The sequence below is a fragment of the Dendropsophus ebraccatus genome, chromosome 2 (assembly GCF_027789765.1).
Source record: "Dendropsophus ebraccatus isolate aDenEbr1 chromosome 2, aDenEbr1.pat, whole genome shotgun sequence".
Taxonomy (NCBI): Eukaryota; Metazoa; Chordata; class Amphibia; order Anura; family Hylidae; genus Dendropsophus; species Dendropsophus ebraccatus.
In genome coordinates, this window is record NC_091455.1 from 767,600 (window position 1) to 781,553 (window position 13,954).

Consider the following 13,954-nt stretch of genomic DNA (forward strand, 5'->3'; position numbering starts at 1 on the left):
TTTGTAGGTAAACCTGTTGGGTGATTATTTAAGGTTGGAGGGCACAAGGAAAGAGTAGGTGAGCAAGAGTGCGCATGCGCCCGAAACGCCTCTCATCTGTGGGTCACTGCACGTCGGGGTTCTGCTCTTTATATTGCTTAAGACTGAATAAAGAACCAACTTCTTTGCCACGTGCTGGGTTGCCAACTTTTTCTTCAGTATTGCACATTAACGCATCTAGCCATATGTGAATCCGGGCACCAAGGAGGTTGAGATCGGTGAGCTGACACTACTACTTATGGCCTTATCTACTACATGGGGGCACAGAGGGGGCTTGTCTACTACTTGGGGGAACATGGGGGCTTATCTACTACATGAGGGATCAGCAAGGAGAAAATTGTTCTGCTTATTTATCAAAAAAGGGAAAAAAAATTGAGGTTTAAATAGAGAATGGCCCAGCCCTACACCACACTAATATATAGTAGATCTAGGAAAATTGTTGACGAACTCTTGGAAAAGCGGCATAGTATTGCAGAGAGCTGAAGGAATGGCGGAGTACTTACAGCACTTACAATCTTCCATGCGTCGACTTTTATGGACGCAGATTAGGTTGTAAGCATCAGGTCCAACTTTGGTCAGATACAGGAGAAGACTTGTATATCAACCCCCTGTCTACGTTCTCTTTGGTGTACTCCGACCTCGCTTGGTTCTCAGGCAGAGCAGGTAGACTCGTCTTCTACAGGGCAGTTGTACAGACGCCGTTGGGATATCTGGGCCTACTTGTTACTGAAGACCTCTGTGTAAAAGCACATTGAGGGAATATTCCTGGCAGACGCGGGACCAGCCTCGGACTGACAGGTGGTTATGCCAAGATGAGCCCAGAGAAGACAGTCACCGGATGACAGGTTCATGTAGGTGTAAGAGCAAAGATGACGGGATTTACATAAAGATACCTCTCAGTATGCAGAACATTGACCAGAGAGGGGCCATATTGGGAAGAACAGGGAGAGCCTGAAAGAGACACTTGCTGCAGAGGTTCATCCAGGTGGACCAGAGCCTCATCTGTATTTAAAATGTCTTGTGAAGGAGTGAGGTGGAGCTGTGCTAGGGCCCACGGACCTCTAGGCCCCACCTCCTTGACACTTTTTAAAGTTTAAATAAAAGTGCTCTTCAATGAAAACACGGAAACAGGCAAGGAAGGTTTCCTCCGATGACTTGTGTCGCTATCTATCCAGCTGTGCCACCAGCTCAGTAGGCGGTCGGGGTAACAGCGTCACTTTATATGGAAATGAGGACAAGAGTGGCACTGTTTCTGGAAGAAAGCGACCCTTTAGTTCCATAAGAGTAAAACCACACATGTGTCTGCCTGGTCTGCTCCCTCTATGACATCACTACACGTGTCTCTGCCTGGTCTGCTCCCTCTATGACATCACTACACGTGTCTCTGCCTAGTCTGCTCCCTCTATGACATCACTACACGTGTCTCTCCCCATCCTACAGTCTGCTCCCTCTATGACATCACTACACGTGTCTACCCCATCCTACAGTCTGCTCTCTCTATGACATCACTACACGTGTCTTCCCCATCCTACAGTCTGCTCCCTCTATGACATCACTACACGTGTCTTCCCCATCCTACAGTCGTCTCTATGACATCACTACACGTGTCTTCCCCATCCTACAGTCTGCTCTCTATGACATCACTACACGTGTCTTCCCCATCCTACAGTCTGCTCTCTCTATGACATCACTACACATGTCTCTGCCTAGTCTGCTCCCTCTATGACATCACTACACGTGTCTTCCCCATCCTACAGTCTGCTCTCTCTATGACATCACTACACGTGTCTTCCCCATCCTACAGTCTGCTCTCTATGACATCACTACACGTGTCTTCCCCATCCTACAGTCTGCTCTCTATGACATCACTACACGTGTCTTCCCCATCCTACAGTCTGCTCTCTATGACATCACTACACGTGTCTTCCCCATCCTACAGTCTGCTCTCTCTATGACATCACTACACGTGTCTCTGCCTAGTCTGCTCCCTCTATGACATCACTACACGTGTCTCTGCCTAGTCTGCTCTCTCTATGACATCACTACACGTGTCTTCCCCATCCTACAGTCTGCTCTCTCTATGACATCACTACACGTGTCTTCCCCATCCTACAGTCGGCTCTCTCTATGACATCACTACATGTGTCTTCCCCATCCTACAGTCTGCTCTCTCTATGACATCACTACACGTGTCTTCCCCATCCTACAGTCTGCTCTCTCTATGACATCACTACACGTGTCTTCCCCATCCTACAGTCGTCTCTATGACATCACTACACGTGTCTTCCCCATCCTACAGTCAGCTCTCTCTATGACATCACTACACGTGTCTTCCCCATCCTACAGTCTGCTCTCTCTATGACATCACTACACGTGTCTTCCCCATCCTACAGTCTGCTCTCTATGACATCACTACACGTGTCTTCCCCATCCTACAGTCGTCTCTCTATGACATCACACACTACCTACATCCTAGTCTGTCTTATGACATCACTACCATCCTACTACTCTACCCTATCTACTCCTCTGCCTCTCTACTCACACTACACGGTCTTCCCCATCCTACAGTCTGCTCTCTATGACATCACTACACGTGTCTTCCCCATCCTACAGTCTGCTCCCTCTATGACATCACTACACGTGTCTTCCCCATCCTACAGTCTGCTCCCTCTATGACATCACTACACGTGTCTACCCCATCCTACAGTCTGCTCTCTCTATGACATCACTACACGTGTCTACCCCATCCTACAGTCTGCTCTCTCTATGACATCACTACACGTGTCTTCCCCATCCTACAGTCGGCTCTCTCTATGACATCACTACACGTGTCTTCCCCATCCTACAGTCGTCTCTATGACATCACTACACGTGTCTTCCCCATCCTACAGTCGGCTCTCTCTATGACATCACTACACGTGTCTTCCCCATCCTACAGTCGTCTCTATGACATCACTACACGTGTCTCTGCCTAGTCTGCTCTCTATGACATCACTACACGTGTCTTCCCCATCCTACAGTCGTCTCTATGACATCACTACACGTGTCTTCCCCATCCTACAGTCTGCTCTCTATGACATCACTACACGTGTCTTCCCCATCCTACAGTCTGCTCCCTCTATGACATCACTACACGTGTCTTCCCCATCCTACAGTCGTCTCTATGACATCACTACACGTGTCTTCCCCATCCTACAGTCTGCTCCCTCTATGACATCACTACACATGTCTTCCCCATCCTACAGTCGTCTCTATGACATCACTACACGTGTCTTCCCCATCCTACAGTCTGCTCTCTCTATGACATCACTACACGTGTCTTCCCCATCCTACAGTCGGCTCTCTCTATGACATCACTACACGAGTCTTCCCCATCCTATAGTCTGCTCTCTATGACATCACTACACGTGTCTTCCCCATCCTACAGTCGGCTCTCTCTATGACATCACTACACGAGTCTCCCTCCTATAGTCTGCTCTCTATGACATCACTACACGTGTCTTCCCCATCCTACAGTCTGCTCCCTCTATGACACTCACTACACGTGTCTTCCCCATCCTACAGTCTGCTCTCTCTATGACATCACTACACGTGTCTTCCCCATCCTACAGTTGGCTCCCTCTATGACATCACTACACGTGTCTTCCCCATCCTACAGTCTGCTCTCTCTATGACATCACTACACGTGTCTTCCCCATCCTACAGTCTGCTCCCTCTATGACATCACTACACGTGTCTTCCCCATCCTACAGTCTGCTCTCTCTATGACATCACTACACGTGTCTTCCCCATCCTACAGTCTGCTCTCTCTATGACATCACTACACGTGTCTTCCCCATCCTACAGTCTGCTCTCTATGACATCACTACACGTGTCTTCCCCATCCTACAGTCGTCTCTATGACATCACTACACGTGTCTTCCCCATCCTACAGTCGGCTCTCTCTATGACATCACTACACGTGTCTTCCCCATCCTACAGTCGCTCTCTCTATGACATCACACTACACGTGTCTTCCCCATCCTACAGTCTGCTCTCTCTATGACATCACTACACGTGTCTTCCCCATCCTACAGTCTGCTCCCTCTATGACATCACTACACGTGTCTTCCCCATCCTACAGTCGGCTCTCTCTATGACATCACTACACGTGTCTTCCCCATCCTACAGTCTGCTCCCTCTATGACATCACTACACGTGTCTTCCCCATCCTACAGTCTGCTCCCTCTATGACATCACTACACGTGTCTTCCCCATCCTACAGTCGGCTCTCTATGACATCACTACACGTGTCTCCCCATCCTACAGTCATCTCTATGACATCACTACACGTGTCTTCCCCATCCTACAGTCTGCTCTCTGACATCACTACATGTGTCTTCCCCTCCTACAGTCTGCTCCCTCTATGACATCACTACACGTGTCTTCCCCATCCTACAGTCGTCTCTATGACATCACTACACGTGTCTTCCCCATCCTACAGTCTGCTCCCTCTATGACATCACTACACGTGTCTTCCCCATCCTACAGTCTGCTCTCTCTATGACATCACTACACGTGTCTTCCCCATCCTACAGTCGTCTCTCTCTATGACATCACTACACGTGTCTTCCCCATCCTACAGTCTGCTCCCTCTATGACATCACTACACGTGTCTTCCCCATCCTACAGTCTGCTCCCTCTATGACATCACTACACGTGTCTTCCCCATCCTACAGTCTGCTCCCTCTATGACATCACTACACGTGTCTTCCCCATCCTACAGTCGGCTCTCTATGACATCACTACACGTGTCTTCCCCATCCTACAGTCGGCTCTCTATGACATCACTACACGTGTCTTCCCCATCCTACAGTCGTCTCTATGACATCACTACACGTGTCTTCCCCATCCTACAGTCTGCTCTCTGACATCACTACACGTGTCTTCCCCATCCTACAGTCTGCTCCCTCTATGACATCACTACACGTGTCTACCCCATCCTACAGTCGGCTCCCTCTATGACATCACTACACGTGTCTTCCCCATCCTACAGTCGGCTCTCTCTATGACATCACTACACGTGTCTTCCCCATCCTACAGTCGGCTCTCTCTATGACATCACTACACGTGTCTTCCCCATCCTACAGTCTGCTCCCTCTATGACATCACTACACGTGTCTTCCCCATCCTACAGTCTGCTCTCTATGACATCACTACACGTGTCTTCCCCATCCTACAGTCTGCTCCCTCTATGACATCACTACACGTGTCTTCCCCATCCTACAGTCTGCTCCCTCTATGACATCACTACACGTGTCTTCCCCATCCTACAGTCTGCTCCCTCTATGACATCACTACACGTGTCTTCCCCATCCTACAGTCGGCTCTCTCTATGACATCACTACACGTGTCTTCCCCATCCTACAGTCTGCTCCCTCTATGACATCACTACACGTGTCTTCCCCATCCTACAGTCTGCTCTCTCTCTGACATCACTACACGTGTCTTCCCCATCCTACAGTCGCCTCTCTATGACATCACTACACGTGTCTTCCCCATCCTACAGTCATCTCTATGACATCACTACACGTGTCTTCCCCATCCTACAGTCTACTCTCTCTATGACATCACTACACGTGTCTTCCCCATCCTACAGTCTGCTCCCTCTATGACATCACTACACGTGTCTTCCCCATCCTACAGTCTGCTCTCTCTATGACATCACTACACGTGTCTTCCCCATCCTACAGTCTGCTCCCTCTATGACATCACTACACGTGTCTTCCCCATCCTACAGTCTGCTCCCTCTATGACATCACTACACGTGTCTTCCCCATCCTACAGTCTGCCTCCCTCTATGACATCACTACACGTGTCTTCCCCATCCTACAGTCGGCTCTCTATGACATCACTACACGTGTCTTCCCCATCCTACAGTCGGCTCTCTATGACATCACTACACGTGTCTTCCCCATCCTACAGTCGTCTCTATGACATCACTACACGTGTCTTCCCCATCCTACAGTCTGCTCTCTGACATCACTACACGTGTCTTCCCCATCCTACAGTCGGCTCTCTCTATGACATCACTACACGTGTCTTCCCCATCCTACAGTCTGCTCCCTCTATGACATCACTACACGTGTCTACCCCATCCTACAGTCGGCTCCCTCTATGACATCACTACACTTGTCTTCCCCATCCTACAGTCGGCTCCCTCTATGACATCACTACACGTGTCTTCCCCATCCTACAGTCTGCTCCCTCTATGACATCACTACACGTGTCTTCCCCATCCTACAGTCTGCTCTCTCTATGACATCACTACACGTGTCTTTCCCATCCTACAGTCTGCTCTCTCTATGACATCACTACACGTGTCTTCCTCATCCTACAGTCTGCTCCCTCTATGACATCACTACACGTGTCTTCCCCATCCTACAGTCAGCTCTCTATGACATCACTACACGTGTCTTCCCCATCCTACAGTCAGCTCTCTATGACATCACTACTCGTGTCTTCCCCATCCTACAGTCTGCTCCCTCTATGACATCACTACACGAGTCTTCCCCATCCTACAGTCGGCTCTCTCTATGACATCACTACACGTGTCTTCCCCATCCTACAGTCTGCTCTCTCTATGACATCACTACACGTGTCTTCCCCATCCTACAGTCTGCTCCCTCTATGACATCACTACACGTGTCTTCCCCATCCTACAGTCGTCTCTATGACATCACTACACGTGTCTTCCCCATCCTACAGTCTGCTCTCTCTATGACATCACTACACGTGTCTTCCCCATCCTACAGTCTGCTCCCTCTATGACATCACTACACATGTCTTCCCCATCCTACAGTCGGCTCTCTATGACATCACTACACGTGTCTTCCCAATCCTACAGTCTGATCTCTATGACATCACTACACGTGTCTTCCCCATCCTACAGTCGGCTCTCTCTATGACATCACTACACGTGTCTTCCCCAATCCTACAGTCGGCTCTCTCTATGACATCACTACACGTGTCCTTCCCCATCCTACAAGTCGTCTCTATGACATCACTACACATGTCTTCCCATCCTATAGTCTGCTCTCTATGACATCACTACACGTGTCTTCCCAATCCTACAGTCTGATCTCTATGACATAGACTACACGTGTCTCCCCATCCTACAGCTCGGCATCTCTCTATGACATCACTACACGGTCTTCCCCATCCTACAAGTCGGCTCTCTCTATGACATCACTACATGTGTCTTCCCCATCTACAGTGATCGTCTCTCTCCTATGACATCACTACATGTGTCTTCCCCATCCTACAGTCTGCCTCCCACTATGACATCACTACACGTGTCTTCCCCATCCTACAGTCGTCTCTATGACATCACTACACGTGTCTTCCCCATCCTACAGTCTGCTCTCTATGACATCACTACACGTGTCTTCCCCATCCTACAGTCTGCTCTCTATGACATCACTACACGTGTCTTCCCCATCCTACAGTCGGCTCTCTCTATGACATCACTACACGTGTCTTCCCCATCCCTACAGTCTGCTCTCTATGACATCACTACACGTGTCTTCCCCATCCTACAGTCTGCTCCCTCTATGACATCACTACACGTGTCTTCCCCATCCTACAGTCGGCTCTCTATGACATCACTACACGTGTCTTCCCCATCCTACAGTCTGCTCTCTCTATGACATCACTACACGTGTCTTCCCCATCCTACAGTCGGCTCTCTCTATGACATCACTACACGTGTCTTCCCCATCCTACAGTCGGCTCTCTATGACATCACTACACGTGTCTTCCCCATCCTACAGTCTGCTCTCTCTATGACATCACTACACGTGTCTTCCCCATCCTACAGTCGGCTCTCTCTATGACATCACTACACGTGTCTTCCCCATCATACAGTCTGCTCCCTCTATGACATCACTACACGTGTCTTCCCCATCCTACAGTCTGCTCCCTCTATGACATCACTACACGTGTCTTCCCCATCCTACAGTCTGCTCCCTCTATGACATCACTACACGTGTCTTCCCCATCCTACAGTCGGCTCTCTCTATGACATCACTACACGTGTCTTCCCCATCCTACAGTCGGCTCTCTATGACATCACTACACGTGTCTTCCCCATCCTACAGTCTGCTCCCTCTATGACATCACTACACGTGTCTTCCCCATCCTACAGTCTGCTCTCTATGACATCACTACACGTGTCTTCCCCATCCTACAGTCTGCTCTCTATGACATCACTACACGTGTCTTCCCCATCCTACAGTCTGCTCTCTATGACATCACTACACGTGTCTTCCCCATCCTACAGTCTGCTCCCTCTATGACATCACTACACGTGTCTTCCCCATCCTACAGTCTGCTCCCTCTATGACATCACTACACGTATCTTCCCCATCCTACAGTCTGCTCTCTATGACATCACTACACGTGTCTTCCCCATCCTACAGTCTGCTCTCTATGACATCACTACACGTGTCTTCCCCTGCCTACAGTCGTCTCTATGACATCACTACACGTGTCTGCCCTTATCCTACATTTTTTTTGTTTTCTCCCAGAGGATATTAAGATGTTTGCTTCTCTTCTGAAGAGTAAAGAAGATAACGAAGAGGATTCGGTTGCGACTATTCATAGAAACTTAGAACAAGATGATGAAGATGTAGATTTGTATACAGATGCCTCTGCCAGGGGCCCAGATGACGGCTCCTCAGAGACCGGGGATGAAGAGCTGGAGCAAGCCTGTAAGATGTCCAGGGATGAGTTCCAAGATCGCCAACTGGATGAAGAAGCTCAACTGCTGCTCGCCATCCAGATGTCTATGGACACCCAAGACACAAGAGACGAGGAGCAGGACTTACAGAAGGCTCTGGAACTTTCTCTTAGAGAGCAAGTCTTGGAAGAGGCAGAAAAACCCTTACAGATGGCTCTAGAAATGTCTTTGCGAAGTTCTTGGGCTTGTGATGAGGTTTCCCCGAGTGCAAAGCTTATTCCTTCTATAGATGAGATGGCCAAGGCTGAGGACGCTGCTCAGATAAAAGTCCTGGCGGGGGATGAGACCAGCCTGGTGGTGGCCTGTGCAGCCATAAAGAAAGCCGTGAAAGCCAGTCTGTGCATGGTGACTATGGATGGGGTAGAAGATTTCCAGCACAAAACTGAGATCATGTCTGCTCTAGAGAGGAAACACAAAGTGACAATAACAGAGGCTGACGGCCAGCTGCAGATCCATGGATTCTTACAAACCCCCCAGAAATGTCAGAAAGAACTGGAGCAGATCCTGAGCGCTGTCCATGCAGCCAAACCCATGAGTCCACAACAGACGGCCGTTCTTATCCCAGTGTGTGAGACATCAGAGGAGTATAATAGAGTGGTGGAGCCGTTCCTGAGCACCCTGCATAACCTGAGAGCTGTCACACAGGTCCTCCAGGTAATAACAACCAATATACATGATGATGTCACTAGAGACAATGGTGCCTGACATCTGGAGCCCCCAGTGTGCTGCAGAGGTCCCCCTGTGTTATGTAGAAGTGTTGGCCGTTGTCTGGAGACCCCCTGTGTTGCGTTAAAGGTGTCGGCCGTTGTCTGGAGACCCCCTGTATTGCTCAAAGGTGTCGGCCATTGTCTGGAGGCCCCCTGTGGTGTGTAAAGGTGTCGGCCTTTGTCTGGAGACCCCCAGTGTTGCGTAAAGGTGTCGGCCATTGTCTGGAGACCCCCTGTGTTGTGTAAAGATGTCGGCTGTTGTCTGGAGACCTCCTGTGTTGTGTAAAGATGTCGGCTGTTGTCTGGAGACCTCCTGTGTTGTGTAGAGGTGTTGGCTGTTGTGTGGAGACCCCCTGTGTTGTGTAGAGGTGTTGTGTGGAGACCCCCTGTGTTGTATGGAGGTGTTGTCTGTTGTCTGGAGACCCCCTGTGTGTGTAGAGGTGTTGTCTGGAGACCCCCTGCGTTGTGTAAAGATGTCGGCTTGTTGTCTGGAGACCCCCCTGTGTGTGTAGAGGTGTTGGCTGTTGTCTGGAGACCCCCTGTGTGTATGGAGGTGTTGTCTGTTGTCTGGAGACCCCCTGTTGTGTAGAGGTGTTGTCTGTTGTCTGGAACCCCCTGTGTTGTATGGAGGTGTTGTCTGTTGTCTGGAGACCCCTGGTGTTGTATGGAGGTGTTGGCTGTTGTCTGGAGACCCCCTGTGTTGTATGGAGGTGTTGTCTGTTGTCTGGAGACCCCCTGTGTTGTAGAGGTGTTTGTCTGTTGTCTGGAGACCCCCTGTGTTGTATGGAGGTTGTTGGCTGTTGTCTGGAGACCCCCTGTGTTGTATGGAGGTGTTGCTGTTGTCTGGAGACCCCTGTGTTGTATGGAGGTGTTGGCTGTTGTCTGGAGACCCCCTGTGTGTAGAGGTGTTGTCTGTTGTCTGGAGACCCCCCTGTGTTGTATGGAGGTGTTGGCTGTTGTCTGGAGACCCCCTGTGTTGTATGGAGGTGTTGGCTGTTGTCTGGAGACCCCCTGTGTTGTATGGAGGTGTTGGCTGTTGTCTGGAGACCCCCTGTGTTGTATGGAGGTGTTGGCTGTTGTCTGGAGACCCCCTGTGTGTGTAGAGGTGTTGTCTGTTGTCTGGAGACCCCCTGTGTGTGTAGAGGTGTTGGCTGTTGTCTGGAGACCCCCTGTGTGTGTAGAGGTGTTGTCTGTTGTCTGGAGACCCCCTGTGTGTGTAGAGGTGTTGGCTGTTGTCTGGAGACCCCCTGTGTGTGTAGAGGTGTTGGCTGTTGTCTGGAGACCCCCTGTGTTGTATGGAGGTGTTGGCTGTTGTCTGGAGACCCCCTGTGTTGTATGGAGGTGTTGTCTGTTGTCTGGAGACCCCCTGTGTTGTATGGAGGTGTTGTCTGTTGTCTGGAGACCCCCTGTGTGTGTAGAGGTGTTGGCTGTTGTCTGGAGACCCCCTGTGTGTGTAGAGGTGTTGGCTGTTGTCTGGAGACCCCCTGTGTTGTATGGAGGTGTTGGCTGTTGTCTGGAGACCCCCTGTGTGTGTAGAGGTGTTGGCTGTTGTCTGGAGACCCCCTGTGTTGTATGGAGGTGTTGTCTGTTGTCTGGAGACCCCCTGCAGGCTGTAAGACCACCCAGGCTGATGTCTGTGTTGACCACTTATACCTATCTGCATGTTTAGGTGCAGAAGGTGCAGAATACCCTTCTCTATAAGCAATACCTACTAAAGAAGCACAGTATGGTGGCACAGTACCCCAGGACACTTATAGAGCGCACTTTGTATCACGGAACCACGGAAAACGGTGCAAAGGAAATCTGTCACCGAGGATTTAACCGCAGCTTTTGTGGAAAGAATGGTAAGAAGCAACAATGGCTACAAAGAGATAGAATCCACCTACATAACACATCCTACTCCTTCTCACCATTGTGCAACCACCCCCCCTCACTGTTGTGTCATCGTCCATCTTCTCCTCACCATTGTTTCACTATCCTCCTCACCACTGTATCTGTCCTTCATGCCCTCCTCCTTACCTTTGTGTCACCATCCTTCTCAGCATTGTTTCCAATCTCTTCCTTCCCACCATTGTGCCACTGTCCTCCTCCTCCTTACCATTGTGTTACCATGCCCTCACTGTTGCATCGCCATATTCCTACCCATTCTGTCACTGTCCCTCTCACCCTCTTCGTTTGTCACCATCCTCTTCCTCCTCACCATTGTGTCACTGTCCTCCTTCTCCTCAATGTTTTGTCCCTGTTCTCCTCCTCCCCCTCACCATTGTCACCATCTTCCTCCTCTTTCCATTGTGTGGCCATACTCTTACTATACCATAGTGTAATACCTGACCTATGTTCTTTATGGTCTGCTCTTCTTCCTCTGATATTCCTGATGTCACATTAATTATGACAGTTTTTCTCTCGCCATCAGCCACTCTCTATGGGCACGGTGTGTATTTCGCTGTAGAGGCTACCATTTCTGCGAGGGACAGATATTCACCACCATCCAGTGAAGGAAACAAGTACATTTTGGTGGCCCAGGTACTGACTGGAGACTTTACCATAGGAAAAGAAGATATGAAAACACCTCCCATTAAGCGTGATGTGATCGGTGATGTTCCACAACGATACGACAGCCTTACCGACCATCTTGAGGACCCCTCCCTTTTTTGTCATATTTAACGACACACAAGCATATCCACAGTACCTTATAACATGCTGTAGGGAGACTGATGGTCATCAATAAGCCCAGCAAAAGCAAGAACTGGAAGAAGCAGCTATTATTACCAAACATTGGGCGAACCATGGAGGAGGGATGGATGAGCAGGCCGAGAACACAGGCTCACATAGCAGGAGGGTAACATCCTCTTATACGGACTGATAATGGCCTCCAGTTTGTGTCATAAGATTATTGTGAGGGTCTGTACCGGATTACACCCTATCCACAGGACTATAGATTCTGGCTGTCATGACCTAAGGGCCCTAATACACAGAGGGATAATCGTCTGTTAATCTCTCCATGTAATAGAGACAACGATACGAGTAATAGCGATGTATGGGCAATGGCTAACGAGTGAATAAGCAGAGGACCACCTAAACTGTTCTTACATTACCTCACTAATGATGTCCATGCAGTCCTTGGTAATCAATTATCGGGCTGTGTGATAAGCTCAGTAAGTGCTCGGCGCTCGTGTACCTTATTGATCAGCCTTATGGTGCATTTACACAGGCAGATTTATCTGACAGATTTTGGAAGCCAAAATCAGGAATGGATTTGAAAAAAAGGAGAAATCTCAGTCTTTCCTTTATGACACGTTCCCTGTTTATGGTCTGTTCCTGGCTTTGGCTTCAAAATCTGTCAGATAAATCTGCCTGTGTAAACGCACCATAAGTCATGTGTAGCTTTGCATTATTGTCTGCTCTTACATAATAAAGCAGAACATAACAATGTAGTTCTTACAACATTTAGTACCTTTTGAAGACTCTTGTTGTCCCCTCTGGGTGCCTCCTCCTCCACAGTTTTCCTATTATCCCTTCTTGGTGGTGTCTTTCTCTTCTGCAGCCTTCCCCTTATCTCTTTCGGGTAATGCCCCCCTTCCCCTTATCTCTTTCGGGTAATGCCCCCCTTCTCTGCAGCCTTCCTCTTATCTCTTCTCGGTGGTGTCCCCCACTCTCTGCAGCCTTCCCCTTATCTCTTTCCGGTGGTGTTCCCCCTTCTCTGCAGCCTTCCTCTTATCTCTTCTCGGTGGTGTCCCCCCCTTCTCTGCAGCCTTCCCCTTATCTCTTTCGGGTAATGCCCCCCTTCTCTGCAGCCTTCCCCTTATCTCTTCTCGGTGGTGTCCCCCCTTCTCTGCAGCCTTCCCCTTATCTCTTCTCGGTGGTGTCCCCCACTCTCTGCAGCCTTCCCCTTATCTCTTTCCGGTGGTGTCCCCCCTTCTCTGCAGCCTTCCCCTTATCTCTTCTCGGTGGTGTCCCCCCCTTTCTCTGCAGCCTTCCCCTTATCTCTTTCAGGTAATGCCCCCCCTTCTCTGCAGCCTTCCCCTTATCTCTTCTCGGTGGTGTCCCCCTTCTCTGCAGCCTTCCCCTTATCTCTTTCAGGTAATGCCCCCCTTCTCTGCAGCCTTCCCCTTATCTCTTCTCGGTGGTGTCCCCCCTTCTCTGCAGCCTCCCCTTATCTCTTCTCGGTGGTGTCCCCCCTTCTCTGCAGCCTTCCCCTTATATCTTTCCGGTGGTGTCCCCCCTTCTCTGCAGCCTTCCCCTTATCTCTTCTCGGTGGTGTCCCCCCTTCTCTGCCAGCCTTCCCCTTATCTCTTTCAGTGGTGCTTCCCCTTCTCTGCAGCCTTCCCCTTATCTCTTCTCGGTGGTGTCCCCCCTTCTCTGCAGCCTTCCCCTTATCTCTTCTCGGTGGTGCTTCCCCTTCTCTGCAGCTTTCCACTTATCTCTTTCC

General features: G+C 49.8%; 1 protein-coding gene across 1 annotated transcript; it reads left to right on the plus strand.

The window, feature by feature from the left end:
* Positions 1 to 8,585: 8,585 nt before the first annotated feature.
* Positions 8,586 to 12,842, plus strand: LOC138784248 (protein mono-ADP-ribosyltransferase PARP10-like). Its single transcript, XM_069959758.1, has 3 exons — positions 8,586 to 9,472; positions 11,195 to 11,369; positions 11,939 to 12,842. Exons 1-3 carry the CDS (start codon positions 8,618 to 8,620, stop codon positions 12,187 to 12,189), a joined length of 1,281 nt encoding a protein of 426 aa, XP_069815859.1. The 5' UTR covers positions 8,586 to 8,617; the 3' UTR covers positions 12,190 to 12,842.
* The last annotated feature ends 1,112 nt before the right edge of the window (positions 12,843 to 13,954 follow it).